The sequence below is a fragment of the Odocoileus virginianus genome, chromosome 13 (assembly GCF_023699985.2).
Source record: "Odocoileus virginianus isolate 20LAN1187 ecotype Illinois chromosome 13, Ovbor_1.2, whole genome shotgun sequence".
NCBI lineage: Eukaryota > Metazoa > Chordata > Mammalia > Artiodactyla > Cervidae > Odocoileus > Odocoileus virginianus.
Window position 1 is genome coordinate 51930125 of NC_069686.1, and position 18984 is coordinate 51949108.

Below are 18984 nucleotides of genomic sequence, written 5' to 3' on the forward strand. Positions count from 1 at the left end.
GTTTATCTCTGTAATTGCAGAAGTACTTTGGGTGAGTAGTTTGCCTCAGCTTGTTCAGCTGCTTTTGGGCCTGATTACAGTTACTTTGATAATTCACATACATCTGGAGATTGGCTCTGCTTAAGAAACATAAAACATTACTTCCATTTATGCGAATTTCTTCTACACATTTGAGCTCCTTTTCATCGAATTGATTCCGAGTGCTTCAGAATCTCCTGTTTTGCAGAGCTCAAGGAACTTTACTAACAGGAAATAAGTGCACTCGAGAAGCCGTCTGTCCCATGCACATGGCTCGGCTGCATCTGAAATCCTATACTCCCTTAACTGATACAGCAGCCTTTTATATTTTTTCCTTCAGTTTCAAGTTTAGAGCACTCGAGTGTCCAGTTATACTGGTAAACATATAAGGTGTTCTGAGCCGCATATTTTGTTTCAGAACACTGGACTTTCCAAAATCCTTCATCTTAAAAGTCAGTTTGCTAAATGTTAAACATTTCCAAAGCCAATTGTGTGACTACAGTGAAAAGATAAATTTTTCATGTTTTCTAACAGCATTTTCCATACCTTTATGCCATCAACTGAATATGGTTAGAGTGAAAGAAATAACACAATTTAAAAAAAGAAAAAAGAACATAATTTGATGGTTCCTCTATTCTGCAGCTTGATTACATTGTAATGTGCATCTTGTTCTTTTCATGGTGACACTTTTCCTGAGTTTCAGAGCATCCTAATATTTCAGGATTTGAGGAACAAGTTTATGTTCTGTTTATCTAGACTGTTGCTCTTTATCAGTCCTACTTATAATCTCTCTTAGTCTTTTCACTCTGAATAATTCCCATTATTTAGTCTATCTTCCTATAATAGAGCTTTCCTACTTCACTTTTTCCCTCTGGTATATTTACATTAAAATATTCCCATTTCTAAACATTGTCTTACACATTAGATAAATGTAAACTGTAAGACATTAAGAAAAAAACTGAAAGATTTAAATAAATGAAGTGAAATACTGTGTTCATGGACTAGAAGACTCAATATTTTTTGAATAACCATTTCCCTCAAATCATTATATAGATTCAATGCAATAATTTAATAATTCTCACTGGAAATTTTAGTATACCATACTTTCTGCCTCCAGCTAGGGCTGGCAGCCCAACTGCCTCACTTTATCTCCTTTTACCTCTTGTTTTGTTTTCTCCCTTTGTGTCTCTGTCACTCCCTTTTATAGCCTTTGTTGTTGTTTAGTCAAGAAGTCATGTCCCACTCTTTGCAACCCCAGGGACTGCAGGATACCAGGCTTCCCTATCCTTTACTGTCTCCTGGAGTTTGCTCAAACTCATGTTCATAGAGTCGGTGATGCCATCCAACCATCTCATCCTCTGTTACCCATTTTCCTCCAGCCTTCAATCTTTCCCAGCATCAGGGTCTTTTCCAATGTGTTGGCTCTTTGCATCAGGTGGCCAAATTATTGGAGCTTCCACATCAGTCTTTCCAATGAACATTCAGGGTAGATTTCCTTTAGGATTGACTTGTTTGATCTCTTTGTAGTCCAAGCAACTCTTCTCCAGCACCACAGTTTGAAAGCATCAATTCTTCAATGCTCAGCCTTTATTATGGTCCAACTCTCATATCCATACTTGACTACTGAAAAAATCATAGCTTTGACTCTAGGGACCTTTGTCGGTAAAGTAATGTCTCTGACTTTTAATACACTGTCTAGGTTTGTTATAGCTTTTCTTCCAAAGAGTAAGTGTCTTTTCATTGCTGCAATCACTGTCCACAGTGATTTTAAAGACCAAGAAAATTCAGTCTGCCACTGTTTCTACTTTTTCCCCATCTATTTGCCATGAAGTGATAGGGATGGATGCCATGATCTTAGTTTTCTGAATGTTGAGTTTTAAGCCAGCTTTTTCACTCTCCTCTTTCACCTTCATCAAGAGGCTCCTTAGTTCCTCTTTGCTTTCTGCCTTTAGGGTGGTGTTATCTGCATATCTGAGGTTATTGATATTTCTCCTGGCAATCTTGATTTCAGCTTGTGACCCATCCAGCCCAGCATTTGGCATGATGTACTCTGCATATAAATTAAATTAGCAGGGTGACAATATGGAGCCTTAAGGTACTCCTTTCCCAATTTGGAACCAGTTTGTTGTTCCATGTTCGGTACTAACTGTTGCTTCTTGACCTGCATACAGGTTTCTCAGGAGGCAGGTAAGGTGCTCTGATATTCCCATAACTTGAAGAATTTTTCACACTTCGTTATAATCTACACAGTCAAAGGCTTTAGCTTAGTCAATGAAGCAGAAGTAGATGTTTTTCTGAATTCTCTTGCTTTTTCTATGATCTAATGGATGTTGGGAATTTGATCGCTGGTTCCTCTGCCTTTTCTAAATCCAGCTTGAACATCTGGAAGTTCTCAGTTCACATACTGTTGAAGCCTAGCTTGAAGGATTTTGAGCATTACCTTGCTAGCATATGAGATGAGTGCAATTGTGTGGTAGTTTGAACATTCTTTGGCATTGCCTTTCTTTGGGATTAGAATGAAAACTGAACTTTTCCAGTTGTGGCCACTGCTGAGTTTTCCAAATTTGGTGACATATTGAGTGCAGCACTTTCACAGCAGCATCATTTAGGATCTGAAGTAGCTCAATTGGAATTCCATCACTCCACTAACTTTGTAGTAATGCTTCCTAAGGCCCACTTGACTTCATACTCCAGAATATCTGGCTCTAGGTGAGTGACCTAGATAACCATCGTGGTTATCTGGGTCATTAAGACCTTTTTTGTACAGTTCTTCTGTGTACTCTTGCCACCTCTTCTTAATCTCTTCTGCTTCTGTTAGGTCCTTGCCATTTCTGCCCTTTATTGTGCGTACGTTTGCATGAAATGGTCCGTTGGCATCTGTACTTTTCTTGAAGAGATCTCTAGTCTTTCCCAATGCCAACTGGAGTTAGAAAAGGCAGAGATCAAATTGCTAACGTGCGTTTGATTATAGAAAAAGCAAGAGAATTAAAAAAAAAATGTACTTCCTCTTCATGCTGCAGGTGCTTATCTGGCAATAGGAAGTCTCCCTTGTACCAAGTCATAGTCTCCAAGGTTCCAGATTCTCTCAATACACAGACACCAAGAGGCTGGCAAGTTCATCTAACCTGCTTGTGATCTGGTGAAATGTGAGGAGAGGTGTTTCCATTTGTTGTCACTGTCCTGTTTAACAGAAGGGTCACTACAGCATTTTCCACAGACTGTATTAAAACAGTATCCATGAGGTCGCTAATTTAGAAGGAAATGGGGCTTCGGCAGTTTCATTTTGTTTGGTTTTGTTTTATATGCAATGATACAAAGTTAATTTAAGATATAGAGTTGGGAGAAGTGATTTGGATAGAAAATTTGAAAGGGTCCTTGTGGATATTCATTTCTGGCCATCAAGATGTGGATGCACATTTCTTAAAATTCTCACACATTATGTCTTTTCAGCCTGCAAAAATAACAATACCACACTGCTAGGGGAAGCAAACCTTCCCTCTCGCTGGCAGCCATGATGGGCCCTGAGGCTGTCTGCCGCAGAGTCAGCAGGATGACAAGACAATCTTGCAGTGACACTCACCCTTGAAGGAAAAGGGCACTTGGATTGTGCCGTCTGCTAGGATTCAGGAATGAACAGTGAAAGAGGAGTTGGAACAGTGAAAGAACTGCTTAATTAAGAGCATTAGGAAGTATTGACTTTGGAAAATGTGGTTTTCATAAACCAGAATCGAATGAAAGTCTAAACCCAGTATTGCTTACTTTGTTCCCTAAAATAACAGAGGTCTAGTGAGGTAATCTTCTGGCATTACACAGGTCAGGGGAGGAAAAGTGAGCAACTCAGGGGTGAGATATGACTCCTTTAGAGCAAAAAAAGGGTCAGCCCTCCATTACCAAATACCATTTTTGTCAGGGCCTTTGTAACATGCATTTTTCTCACCCCAGTCTTATCATTTTGATAAGGACCTTATTGTCTTTTTACCAACTTATTGCTTGAGATGATAATATAGCCTGTTTGCTGTTTCTAGACTGTGGTATATTTTCCTAGTGGTTTGGTTTAAAAAAAAAATAGTGCTTAATTAAAAAAATATATATGCTCAAAGAATTAAAGGAAGACATGGAGAAAGTCTAGAAAATGATGAATGAACAAAATGGAAATATTAATAAAGAGAAAACTTTTAAAATTCTAAAAAGAAATTCTGGAGCTTAAAAGGAAAATAACTGAAAAGAAAAATTCCCTAGAGGAATTTAAAAGCAGATTTGATCAGGCAGAACTTGTCTCCAGTTTCTCCATCCCTTCTTTTTTCTTTCTGATGTTCTTTTTCACGCATTTATCAAGTGTAATGGAAAAACTTTTGTATACATATATATAAATATGTATAATATTTATATTTTAGAAAACTTACAAATTTTTGCTGAACTAAAAATATTACATTTTTATTCCACTTGTTTGACTTAGTATGAATAGAATGCTAGACTTCTAATTAAAAAATAGATACACAACAAGCAGCAAAGGTTTACTGTATAGCATTGGGAACTATAGTCAATATCCTGTAATAACCTGTGATGGAAAATAATTTCAAAAATCATGTATGTGCTTTTGTATCACTGAATCACCTTGCTGCACACCTGAAACATTGTAAGTCAACTCTACTTCAATAAAATATATATATTTAAAAAAATATAAAGATTAAAAAAAAAGAATCAGAGAACTTGAAGATAAAACAATGGAAATTTTCAAGTCTTGAGGAAAAGAAAGAAGAATGAAGAAAAGTGAACAGAACCCACAGGATCTCTGTGCATTGTGGATTTCCAAGAGAAACGAGAAGAAAGGGGCTGAGATTATTTGAAAAAATAAGGACTAAAAACCTCCCAAATTTGATGGAAGACATTATAAATGTCCAGAATGTTCAACAGACTCCAGAGTAAAATAAACCAAAGGTGGCCCATATCCAGATACATTATAATCCAGCTTTCTAAAGACAAAGAGAGGCGCTATATTGGCCTTGTTCTCCGCCTTTAGGTTTTGCTGTTTGACGACGCCTCCCTGCTCACTTCAGCCTCCGGCCTTCTATCTCTTTGAGACCTAATACCATGCCTTCAATTAAGCTGCAGAGTTCTGATGGAGAGATATTTGAAGTTGATGTTGAAATTGCAAAACAGTCTGTGACCATCAAAACTGTGTTGGAAGATTTGGGAATGGATGATGAAGGAGATGATGATCCAGTCCCCTTGCCAAATGTTAATGCAGCAATATTAAAAAAGGTCATTCAGTGGTGCACCCACCACAAGGATGATCCTCCTCCTCCTGAGGATGATGAGGACAAAGAAAAACGAACAGATGATATACCTGTTTGGGATCAAGAATTTCTGAAAGTTGACCAAGGGACACTCTTTGAGCTTATATTGGCAGCAAACTACTTAGACATCAAAGGTTTGCTTGATGTTACCTGCAAGACTGTTGCTAATATGATCAAGGGGAAAACTCCTGAGGAGATTTGAAAGACATTCAATATCAAAAATGATTTTACTGAGGAAGAGGAAGCCCAGGTACGCAAAGAGAACCAGTGGTGTGAGGAGAAGTGAAATTTCGTGTCTAACGCTGTAACACTGTAAGGATTATTCCAAATACTAGTTGCACTGCTTTGTTTATAATTGTTAATATTAGAAAAACAGTCAACAAATGCAGCAGCAAGTCAATTGTATTAGCAGAATGTTGTCCTCATTGCATGTGTAGTTTCAGTACACTTCCCAAACTTACGGCCCAGTTTCTTCTAGTATGATTGAAAGTTTCTTTTCTTTGCTCTGAATAAAATTGAACTGTGGGTTCCCTATAGAAAGTGGCATTTTGGACTTTCCCTTTTTGTAAAGCAATTTCTGCCTAGTTTATTGTCCAGTTAATTTTAGTTCAGTGACTTTTAAAGTTGGCATTGTAAATAAAGCAACTTGTAAAAAAAAAAAAAAAAGACAAAGAGAATCTTGATAGCAAGAGCAAAGCAACTCAATGTGTAGAAGGGATTCTTAGAATGATTATTAGCTGATGTCTTAATCAGAAATTTTGGAGGTCAAAAGTCAGTGAGCTGATATACCATGTGATTCAGCAATTTCACTTCCGGCTATATTCCCAAAATAATTAAATGCAAGGTAGTGAAGAGGTATTTGTACCCTTGTTCATAGCAGCATTATTCACAATAAGCAAATCAAGTATCCATGAATGAATGGATAGGCAAAATGTGGTTTATACATCCAATGGAATATTCAGTCTTAAAGAAGAAGGAAATTCTGACATAAGCCACAACATGAATGAATCCTGAGGACATTATGATAAGTGCAGTAAACCAGTCTCCAATAGACAAATGCTGTGTGAATCCACTTATGTGATCTACCTAATCAAAATCATAGAGACAGAAAGTAGAATGGTGCTTGCCATGGGTTGCGAGTAGGAGAGAATGAGGAGTTATTGTTTAATGGGTATATAGTTTGGGTTTTACAAGATGAAATTTATGAAGATGACCAGTGGCGATAGTTATGTAGCATTATGAATGTATTTAATACCATTGAACTGCATATTTAGTAATGGTCAACATGGTAAATTTTATGTATATTGATCACAATTTAAAAAATGAAAAAATCAATTAAAAATGGATTGTAAACTAAATTATAAAGCCTGAAACTATAAAACTCAAAGAAAACAAAGGAATACATTGTGACTTAGGGTTAGGCAAATATTTTTATACAGGATGCAAAAAACATGAACTGTGAAAGATAAAAGTGATGGATTCTACTTCATAAAAATTGAAAAAGTCTCTTCCAAAGACACTAGTAAGACAATGAAGGGATAATACACAGACAAGAAGAAAATATTTGTGACATATTTGATAAAGGGATATATAAATTCATATATGTGTATAAATACATGTATTTTAAAACATACAAAAGAAACTTATAAAAGAATATATCAGATCTCTCAAAACTCAATTATAAAGCAAAGAGATATCAAAAAGATTAGGTGAGATCAAAACAGCTCTTGAAAAGATGCAACATTATTAGTCATTAGAGAAATGCTAGTTAAAACGGCAATGAAATACCAGTATACATGCATTAGAATAGATAAAACTTTTACAAATTGAAAATAACAAATGATGTTAATGCATGATGCTAAAGAACTGGAATTCACATATATTAATGATGGGAATGTAAAATGGTGTATAAACTTTTGGAAAAAAGTATGCCAATTTTTTATGAAGTTAAACATACACTTAACATACAACCCAGCAATACCATTTTGAATATTTAGTTAAGATAAATGAAAACATATGTTCATTCAAAAATATGTATGCAAATGTTTACAGCAGTTTTATTTCATAGTCACTTAAAACTTGAAACAATCCAGATGTCCTTCAGCTGGTGAACGTACAAACAAATCATAAAATATCCATGCAGTGGGATATATTACTCAGCAATAAAAAGGAATGAACGACTAATATAGCCAGCAGTACACATGAATTTTAAATACATGTGCTAAGTGAAAGAAATCCGATTTAAAAGGCTGCATACTGTATGATTCTGTTTATATACCATTCTGGAATGTGCAAAAATGGGGCAGAAAACAGATCAGTGTTTCCCAGGAACTGGGAGTGGAAGAAAGGGATTGCTACAAAAGGACACAAGGGAAGTTAACTATGAAAAAAAAATTCAGAAGGTGGTTTCCAAAGTTGACTCTGAGTATGCTTGTATGTATGTGTTTTAGGAACAAAGATAAGTGTACATGTTCTTTACCATGCTTCCTGTTTTATCATCTTAAGCTAATTGTGCTCAGTCATGTTTGACTCTTTTGCGACCCTATGGACTGCAGTCTGCCAGGCTTGTCTGTGCATGGGATTTTACAGACAAGAATATTAGAGTGAGTTGCCATTTCCTCCTCCAGGGGATCTTCCAGACCCAGGGATTGAACTGGTGTCTCCTGTATCTCCTGCATTGGCTGGTGGATTCTTTTACCACTGAGCCACCTGGGAAGCCCCTTTTAAGCTACTATTTAGTGCTTATTGAGAAATGGCTCTTTTAGATTATACATTGGTGAAAAAGAAAGATACAAAGAAGTTCCTATTTATTCTTGTTTAGAATTGGAGAAGGAAATGGCAACCCACTCCAGGATTCTTGCCTGGAGAATCCTATGAACAGAGGAGCCTGGCAAGCTACAGTTCATGGGATGGCAAGAGTTGGACATGACTTAGCAACTAAGAGAGAGAGAGAGAGAAAAGGAGAAACAAATTTTTACTTACCTTGTAAATGTGAATGAGGAAATGGCTGTATTAATTCCAGAAGAAGTTTAAAGATTCATGCTTCATAACTTCTTTAGAGACCTTTGAAATTTTGCTGCTGTTATTAATTTTAGGTTGTTAGGAATTTAATTTCCTTTATGTTTAAATGTTTATTTGTACCCTAAGCCATCCTGCTGCAACTTTGTCCTTTAAATTTTTTTTTCTTATTCATTTATACCTTTCCTCTTGCATGGGTACACCTTATTTCATTGCCACTGTACTTGTTTTGTAAGATGAGCGCACTCATCTCACATGGTAGCAGAGTAATGCTGAAAATTCTCCAAGCTAGGCTTCAACAGTACATGAACCGAGAACTTCCAGATGTTCAAGCTGGATTTAGAAAAGGCAGAAGAACCAGAGATCAAATTTCCAACATTCTTTGGATCATACAAAAAGTAAGAGAATTTCAGAAAAACATCTGCTTCATTGACTACGCCAAAGCCTTTGACTGTGTAGATCACAACAAACTGTGAAAAATTCTTAAACAGATAGAAATACCAGACTCCCTGACCTGACTCCTGAGAAATCTGTATGCAGGCCAAGAAGCAACAATTAGAACCGGATGTGGAACAGCAGATTGGTTCCAAATTGGGAAAGGAGTACGTCAAGGCTGTATATTGTCGCCTTGATTATTTAATTTATATTCAGAGTATATCATGCGAAATGCTGAACTGGATGAAGCACAAGCTGGAATCAAGATTGCCGGGAGAAATATCAATAACCTCAGATATGCAGATGACACCACCCTTATGACAGAAAGAGCCTCTTGATGAACGTGAAAGAGGAGAGTGAAAAAGGTGGCTTAAAACTTAGCATTGAAAAAGCTAAGATCATGGCATCTGTTCCCATCACTTCTTGGCAATCAGATGGGGAAACAATGGAAACAGTGACAGACTTTATTTTCTTGGTCTTCAAAATCACTGCAGGTGGTGACTGCAGCCATGAAATTAAAAGATGTTTACTCCTTGGAAGAAAAACTATGACCAACCTAGACAGCATATTAAAAATCAGAGACATTACTTTGCCAGCAAAGGTCCATCTAGTCAAAGCTATGGTTTTTCCAGTAGTCATGTATGGATGTGAGAGTTGGACCATGGGAAAAGCTGAGCGCCGAAGAATTGATGGTTTTGAACTGTGGTGTTGGAGAAGACTATTGAGAGTCCCTTGGACTGCAAAGAAATCAAACCAGTCGATACTAAAGGAAATCCATCCAGAATATTCATTGGAAGGACTGATGCTAAAGCTGAAACTCCAGTACTTTTGAAGTTTTAAAGAACTGACTCAATAGAAAAGACCCTGATGCTGGGAAAGATTGAAGGCAGGAAGAGAAAGGGACGACAGAATATGAGATGGTTGGATGGCATCACCAACTTGAGAGACATGAGTTTGGGTAAACTCTGGGAGTTGGTGATGGACAGGGAAGCCCTGCAGTCCATGGGCTTCCAAAGAGTGGTATGTGACTGGACGACTGAACTGAACTATATTTGTTTTATAATTTTCTTTCCTTCCAATGAAACTAATGAACCTGAAACTTGAGAATCCCTTGCTTATATAGGACTCTTTCAAGGCTTTGGGAAGATCTTGGGAAATTTTCACAGTTTTGTATCTTGTAAAATTTATAGCCTACTTTAATCTTAATAGATTGAAAGATCTCTTTTCAGTTCATCATTTTCATATATATGTACATACATATGCATGTGTATTTATTTAATTGTCTGGTGGTATTGGATGTCAACAAGCACTTTATGTATCAGGCTAAGAGGAAACAGTTTTGGGGTATATTTTGTTTGAGTTTATGTAATTCTGAGTCATTTCCTTTGTTTAGACCTTGTTAGGTAATAGCTCGCCATCCCAATGTAGGAATGCCTTCCAGGAATACTCATAGTGCAAGGATGGCAGTTGTCCTGCAATGTGAACTTGTCCTCTGTCACCTGTATGTACTAGAGGGATATGAGTAGTGGAGGGAAACAAGGTTGAACTATACAGAACCAGAGGATTAATACATAAATAATTCCAATTCTTACAGCTCATATATGGCAGAAACTTGATGGAAGTGTTTTCAAGTTTGACAATTTCAAAAAATTTTATACAACATGCTGATAAATTATGAACTTGAAACATTATTAATAAATAAAAATTGATAACCCATGCTTCAGTAAAATCTGAATTACCCTGTTTCTTCAAAGAAAGTATTAGAGTTGTTCTATGAAAAGGTAATCAAAGTGTAAGCAGTGGAAATTGTAAGAAAAACATTATAGTTATGATTATAGTTATGTCCAGTTAACTCATAAAAATCTTTTCTTTTCCTGAATTTGGAAATTTCTTTTCCTGAAAATACGTGTAGATATTTATAAGCTTTTTAAGTTGTGGAATTCGTTGTGATATTTTCTGAATTGAATTTTTTAAATTACAAAAGCATTTGCTTATTATAAACAGTCAAGACAATACAGGCATACTTCATTTTATTGCGCTTCTCACATAATGCATTTTTTTAAAATATAAATTGAAGGTTCTGGCAACCCTGCTTCAAAGAACTGTATCAGCACCATTTTTCAAATATTATTTGCTCACTTCATGTCTCTGTGTCATATTTGGATAATTCTCATAATAATTCAAACCTTTTCTTTATTATTATAGTTGTGATGGTATCTGTGATCAGTGATCTTTAATGTTATTATAAAAATATTATGACTCACTGAAGGTTCAGATGATAACTAGTATCTTATAGCAATAAAGTACTTTTATTATAGTATATACATTGTTTTTTTAGACATACGCTATTGCACACTTCAGAGAATACAGTATAGTATAAGCATAACTTTTATGTGCATTAGGAAACCAAAATATGTGTGTGACTCGCTTTGTTGTGATATTGCTTCATTGCTGTGGTCTGAAACTAAATCCAGAGTATCTCCGAAGTATGCCTATAAAAACAAAATGGGAGTTTAAAAAAAAAAAAAGTTTTGTTTTGTTTTTTTAAAACAGTTTTTATATAATCACCATTACCCCCAAGATAAGCAAGATGTTACTTTGATGTGTATTCTTCTGGCACTGTTCCCATTATTTTACAGATATATACACATGTACAGACACATACACAGATAAATAATCTTTCACATCAAACATATTACCCTGAACCTTCAGTTTTTCATCTGTCTAATCATTGATGTTTTTCTTCATACATATAATCTAACTGTTCTTAGTAAATAGTTGTTCTTAGTAAATAGTTGTTTAATAGACCATATTTGGCATGACTTACATTTTATTTAACCATTCCCCCAGAAGAGTGGACCTTCTCATTTTACACATTTTAGCAACTGAGAATCAGGCAAGAAAAGGCTCAGACCTAAAGTGAGAAATGGTTCTTGGCCCCAGAATCTCCTATTTTTGTACATCATACCCCCCAACACACACACGAATTCAAGCATATCAAGATAATCCCAAGAACATTAAATAATAATGTTTGTGTTGTTATATAAAAATTGAGTTTCAGTCAAGTCAGACTTTAGAGTCAGATTACTAAACTCAAATTCCATTACCACCATTACCATCTGTGATACCGTGGACAAATTCCCCAATCTCTCTTTGCATCTGTTTCCTCATTCATAAAATAGGGATGATAACTGGTGCTTTAGCTGTCTTCTAGAGTTGTTGAAAATTAAATGAATTACTTCATGGAATACCCTTACTATAGCTATTGCCATGGCCTTTATTGCTATAATTGTGTAGGTATTTCTTAAATACGTATTAAGTTTGCACTTTGTTTTGGCATTTTGGAGCCAACAATTTGTTCTTTTTACTTCATTTCTGATACTTTTTAAAAAGTCTCACATGCCTTTAAAAATTCCTTGGCCCTAGGTACTTAAAAGGCCTCTAGCCCAAGATTTAAAGCAGTCTGACCTCAGCTCAGGCATCTTTTGCTAAGGTCAGTCTCCCTAGTGGGCTCTGGTGCAGGGGAATCCTGGAAATATTCAGGGCAGAGACTGAAATGCAAATCTTCCGCACTTTTTTATATTAATAAACTTTATTTTTAAAGAGCAGAGGTAGGTTCACAGCAAAATTGAGTGAAAAGTACAAGGAGTTCTGATATACCCTCTGTCCTCAGAAATCTACAACCTCCCCCACCATTGAAATTCTGCAACACAATGCACATTTTTACAATCATTGCACTCCAGTGACACATTGTTATCATCCTGTGTCCATAGCTTACATTAGGGTTCACCCTCAGTATTACACATTCTGTGGATTTTGACAGAGGTGTAATGGCATATATCCACCATTGTGGTATCACATAGAACATTTCCACTGCCCTAAAAATTCCCTGTGTTCCACCCAATCATCCTTACCTCCTCTGTAGTCCGTAGGAGCCATTTATCTCTTTACTGTCTCCATAGGTTTGCCTTCTTGACTATGCTGGGTGGTTGGAATTATATAGTGTAGCCTTTTCACATTAGCTGCTTTCACTTAGTTATATGCATTTAAGTTTCCTCCACAGCTTTTCATGATTTCATAGTTCATTCTTTTTTAGCACTGAGTAGTATCTTTTTTCTTATTATATGTAATTCTGAACATTAGATTTTTTTCCTGTTCTATTTTTTCTCAGTTTTATTAAGATATATTTGACAAGTATTAGTTTTTTTAGCCATGATGTCAAAATGTAATTATCTTGATTGTGAATGGAAAAATAGGTGCCAGAATTGAGTAATGGCAAATATTTTTGTATTTTTGAAACAAAGGTATTTAATTGGAGAACAATTACTTTACAATATCATGATGGTTTTTGCCATACATCAATATGAATTGGCCTCCATCATAAACCACCCTGCCCAACTCCCTCCCCACCCTCTCCCCAGATTGTCACAGAGCACTGGCTTTAGGGGCCCCGCTTCATATAGCAGACTCACACTGGTTTCCTGTTTTCATATGGTACTGCATATGTTTCAGTGCTGTTCTCTCAAATCATCCCATCCTCTCCCTCTCCCACTGAGTCCAAAAATCTGTTCTTTACATCTGTGTCTCCTTTGCCGCCCTGTACATAGGATTGGAGGTGCCATCTTTTAGATCCCACATATATGAATTCATATGATATTTGTCTTCTTTCTGACTTATTTCACTCTGTATAATAGACTCTAGGTTCATCCATCTCCTTAGAACTGACTCAAATGCATTTGCTTTTATAGCTGAGTAATATTCCACTGTGTGTATGTACCACAACTTCTTTATCCATTCATCTACCGATGGACAACTAGGTTGCTTCCATGTTCTAGCTATTGCAAATAGTGCTGCATTGAACATTGGGGTTACTAGTGTGTAAAGTTTTAATTAAGTGCAGACATAAAGCATTAAAGGAAGTCAAAATACTTCAATGAACAGATTTCAGTGATTCAACTTATAGCAGTTCTAACTAAACTTATTTTTTTAACAATGCCAGCACTTAGTTTTTTTTTTTTTTAAAAACAAGCAAGAATTTCTTATTGAGGACAACTAAATGGTGTCTGTCATTTTATCACACTGAAGTTTCATCCATTCACTATACTTTTCTAATCAGTTCTACATGCAAATACATGTTTTTAATGTTTTGCGTACTATTCCTGTATGTTTGCTATCAAAATACATAAAACTAAAAAAAAAAATCAGTATCAGCAATTTACAAGTTTCTCAAAATAAGACTTTGTATTAAAATACCACCAAATACCACCAAATACCACTAAAATGAAGTTATTTAATTGTTAATAATTGTAATGCAAACTAACAGGAAATTTTCCTTTGTTAATTATTCTCTGGTAGCTATTTTCAGTAGTTTTGACCCCTAGAAGACCATTGTGAATTTTGTGAACTCATGTGGGGGTTGTCACAATGATAAAGGAATGCTATTAGACCTGCTGTCTTGGTGTCCAAGTTCGGTACATCCACCAAGTGTAATACCTACCCCCGGCATGTGGTGCTTTCAACTCCTGATCTCAAAGATCTAGGGGATAAGTTCCCTTTTGCAGACATTTTTGAGGTGTCGCTTGCCTTCTTTTGTCAAGTCATCTACTGCTTGTCTGACTTCTAAACGTTTGTTGAATATCCTCTGATGTTCTCTCTCCCAATCTCTTGTTCATAAGGCATTTCTACCTTTTCCCCTGCCTTTGCTCTCAATTCAGTGGTTCAAAGGAAGAAGAGCTCACCAAGTGATCTGTCTGCTGGGCATAGAAGCTCAGTGGGAGATAATATTGCCTCCTATAATTGTAGAAAATGTTTTAGGTGGTTTTGGTTGTTACGTCACCTGACTGGTGTTCTGGCAGTTAGTGCTTAGTTAGGGCTAGATCTGCTAAACACAGTGCCTTATGTGAGGTCATCCAAAATACTGGTGGTATTCAGGGTTATCAGTTTTGCTCAGTCTTATGTTCAATTCAGTCACCCAGCCATGTCCAACTGTTTGCAAACCAATGAACTGCAGCACGCCAGGCTTCCCTGTCCATCACTAACTCCTAGAGCTTGCTCAAACTCATGCCCATTGAGTCAGTGATGCCATCCAACCATCTCATCCTCTGTTGTCCCCTTCTCCTCCTGCCTTCCATCTTTCTCAGCGGCAGGGTCTTTCCCAATGAATCAGCCTTGTATTAACTCAACATAAACACTACGCTTAAACATTAACATTTCGTATAGCTGAGAGTAATGTACAATCTTATTCATTACTATTTCTAAAGAAGAGTTTTTTGAAACTAATTTGCATTCAGTAATAAAACTAAAAACAGTATCATGGCTCCTTATCTTAAAGGAAGAACACATTGGATAAATTGTTTTCTTACTCTAGCCTCCAGCTTTGCTACATTTTGTTTTCTTCATATTAACAGATATTTTGGTAAAAGACCTCAGTGGGATTGCAGAGGGGCATCAAACCTTAATGAACTTCATCGGCTATTAAGTGACATAATGATTAGAAGATTAAAGACTGAAGTTTTAACCCAGCTGCCCCCTAAAATCAGACAGCGTATTCCATTTGATCTTCCAGCAGCAGCAGCCAAGGTGAGAACCCATGTTTGATTGAAAGTCTTATCTGAAATCATTTTAAATTATACTATGAAAGATTGCACATATTTCATATTTCACAGAAGGAAAAGATTAACTTTCTTAAAATAGGTTTAATTAATAAAGCCATATGAATTGTCTTATATCATTTCAAGAAAAGAGCAGGAAGAATTTAAATTTAGTCATCGAATAATGTGAAAAGATTTAGTATCTTAGTCTTTAAAAAATATATTTCTGCTGAATGGTGAAAAAAGCACTTCAATTGCTGCATAGACTTAGTACTAAGAATTCTAAGTATTTGTAGGGTGTGAAGCCCAGTAATTAGCAAGAAAAGTTCATTTTCTTGCTCTTAAGTACACATAGCTGTCTTCTAGAATAATTTGCTTGCATCGCCTGGTTATGGAAATCTTAAAACTCAGTGACCATGTTATAAGATGTGATGTCGAACTTACTAGAAAACCAAAATTGTATTTTTCCCAACCCTTACCTACATGTACTTTTGGGGAGTACAATGCTTGTGTAATCTCTGAAATTTCTTCAAATCTGGACATAACTATCAGCAAATACTATTTATTGCCTTGTTTTATCTTGAAAGCTTAAAAGAAGCATTTTGTATATTAAAAAAAACACTGAGCAATATATTATAAGTAAAATTAGAATGGTCTGATTTTCTGTATCCATTTTTATTAAGAAAAGAAAAATAAAAGTGTCAATATCATATCACATTTTTTATGTGACAATATTCCCCAAGTCTTTATGCTTATTTAAATAAAATCTTACTATTAAATTAAGTGCTCTGGTACCATATATATTTTTGCTACTGTGCACTGTTTCTACTTTTACTTAAAATTTTTATTTTATTTAAATTTTTTCTTAAATTTTTACTTTTTACTTTACTACATGTTCCTTTGTAAGAGAAGGCTGCAACTGTTTATGGTGTTAGCAAAAGGCTTGGTTTTCTCCCACACCTTGTCATTGCTTCCTGTCATTATCACAAACATGTGTCTGATTTGCCTCCACACTGATGTTTTTAAATGAACACACTGGTATCTTTGAGAATTTATATATATATGTATATTTTATATATAAAAAAAGAAAATAAGTAGAACATGATTCATTATTACATTAATTGCTGTCATCTTTATACTGTATTTCTAAACATTGTTATTTTCTCCTACACAGGAATTGAATTCCAGCTTTGAAGAGTGGGAAAAATTAATGAGAGCTCCATATTCAGGTGCTACCGAGACTGTCATGGGGTTGATTACTCGCATGTTTAAACAAACTGCTATTGCCAAGGTACACATTACCTGACCATTGTGTGTTTGTGTTGATACAAATTATTTAATGTATTTAGTTTTTAAATTCAGCAACCTAGTTGCATATTGCATCATGTCTTTGCCATTTAATTTTTTCAGTATTTATCATGGAAAAATTCATACATATTCAGAGTAAACAGTATAATGAGCACTGTTACACCTGTTCATATATATATATATATATATATATTCATATTCATATATGTAAATGTGGAGTAGGATTGTGGTGCTTATTAATTTATTTTGCTGTTTTAGGTCTGAGTTGCAGCACGTGGGATCTTTGTTGTGTCATGGGGGGTCTTTCATAGTGGGGCGCCGACTATCTTGTTCTGGCTCATGGACTGTCTAGCTATGGCATGCGGGCTCAGTAAGTTGTGGTGTGGGCCTATTGCTCTGCAACATGTGGGATCTTAGTTCCCGAAAAGAGATCAAGCCGGTGTACCCTTCCTTACAAGGCAGAGTATTAACCACTGGACCACCAGGGAAATCCCCTATACCTGTTCGTATATTGATCCTTTTCTTTAGATGGGTATACTTTGATGAGGGAGTATATTTTATGCTTTCTCACTGAAAGGACTTACATATATTCATCTTTTTTGCCAGCTTTTGCCATGGTCTTACTACAAAATGGCTACTAGTAATCTTTGTTATATGTCAATCATTTTTAATTGGTATTATATTTTTACATTCCTCCAGATATAGTTGTGCTTACATTATGTTTGTCCAGAAGTGCAAGTTAGAGAGTGTTAGTTTTTAAATCTCAGTATGACTATCAAATAGATTCATCACACATTGTTTGTTGCTGTTTTCACCAGCGTCATTGAACTTATACATACTAATATGTCATCTTTCTCCAAATCTGAAATTTCCTTTATAACATAATTTTTTAAAGAGAAGTTTATTAAGGTATAATTCACATATAGTGAAATTCTTTTTAAAACATACTGTTTGATAAAACTTAACATATATAGTTAATCACCACTACAATCAAGATAGGGAATATTTCTATTACCCCCAAAGTTTCCTCATGCACCTTTGTGGATGTTTCCTTCACACCTCCTTCTAGACTTTGGTGTTCACAGATCTGGTTTCTATCACTATTCAGTTCAGTTCAGCTCCGTTGTGTCTGACCCTTTGCAGCCCCATGGACTGCAGCATGCCAGGCTTCCCTGTCTATCACCGACTCCTGGAGCTTACTCAAACTCATGTCAGTCGAGTCGGTGATGACATCCGACCATCTTACCTCTGTCGTCCCCTTCTCCTCTTGCCTTCAATCTTTCCCAGCATCAGGGTCTTTTCCAATGAGTCAGTTCTTCACATCAGATGGCCAGAGTATTGGCATCACATCAGGTGGCAAGTATTCTATCACTATAGTTTTGTGTTTTTCAGAACGTCACAAAAATGGAATCCCGTCGTGTATTGCTTTGTGTCTGGATTATTTCACTTAGCAGAAAGTTATTGAATATTCATCCATGTTTTTGCATGTGAAATTAGTTTGTTCATTTTTATAGCTGAATAGTATTTCAATATATGGATATATTAACATTTATATATCTATATAATGTAACAATTTTTAGAACTTCCTTTACCAGCTAGTGGTTATTTGGGGTGGTCTCAGTTTCAGCTTTTATGAACAAGCCTATTATAATCATTCATGTGCAAATCTTTGTATGAACACATTTTCATTTGCCATGAGTAAATAACTGAAACTAAGACTGTTGGGTCATATGGAAAGCATAGACTTAACTTCACAAAAAGCTGCCAAATTGTTTTTCAAAGTAGTATAGCATTTTGCATTCCAAGTGTCAACTTAGGAGAGTTCCAGTGTCCTGCATCATTGTCAGCACTTGATATTGTCAATCTTTTTAAAAATTTTAGTTATTCTTTTTGGTATGTGTGGTGTCTTGTTGTTATTTTAACTTACCTTTTTTTTAATGTCCAATGATATTGAACATATTCTGATGTGCTTTTTAGTCATTCATTTTCTTTTGTAAAGTGTTTGCTCACATCAAGCCCATATTTATACTGGGTTATATGAGCCCTTGATATATCTTAGAAGCAAGTTCTCTAACATATCTGTCATTTCCAAATAACTATTTCAAGTCTTTGGGTCCATTTCTGTTTTCTTAACATTGTCTGTTTCAAGAACAGAAATTTTAAGTTTTGAAACAATCATGTTTATCGATTATTTATTTTTAGTTCAGTTCAGTCACTCAGTTGTGTCTGACTCTTTGTGACCCCATGGACTGCAGCACGCCAGGCTTCCCTGACCATCAACAAATCCTGGAGCTTACTCAAACTCATGTTCCTCAAGT

The 18984-nt window shown here is 35.7% G+C and overlaps 1 protein-coding gene and 1 pseudogene across 3 annotated transcripts in view; both read left to right on the plus strand.

Moving 5' to 3' along the window:
- The window catches only part of ZRANB3 (zinc finger RANBP2-type containing 3), a 273757-nt gene that overhangs the window by 172497 nt on the left and 82276 nt on the right, over positions 1 to 18984 (plus strand). For all 3 annotated transcript variants that reach the window (XM_070476275.1, XM_020879240.2, XM_020879241.2), the window contains exons 7-8: positions 15176 to 15347; positions 16533 to 16649. In XM_070476275.1, coding sequence (XP_070332376.1) covers positions 15176 to 15347; positions 16533 to 16649 — 289 coding nt within the window. The remainder of the gene's footprint in view (positions 1 to 15175; positions 15348 to 16532; positions 16650 to 18984) is intronic.
- Positions 5007 to 5855, plus strand: LOC110128459 (S-phase kinase-associated protein 1 pseudogene; annotated as a pseudogene).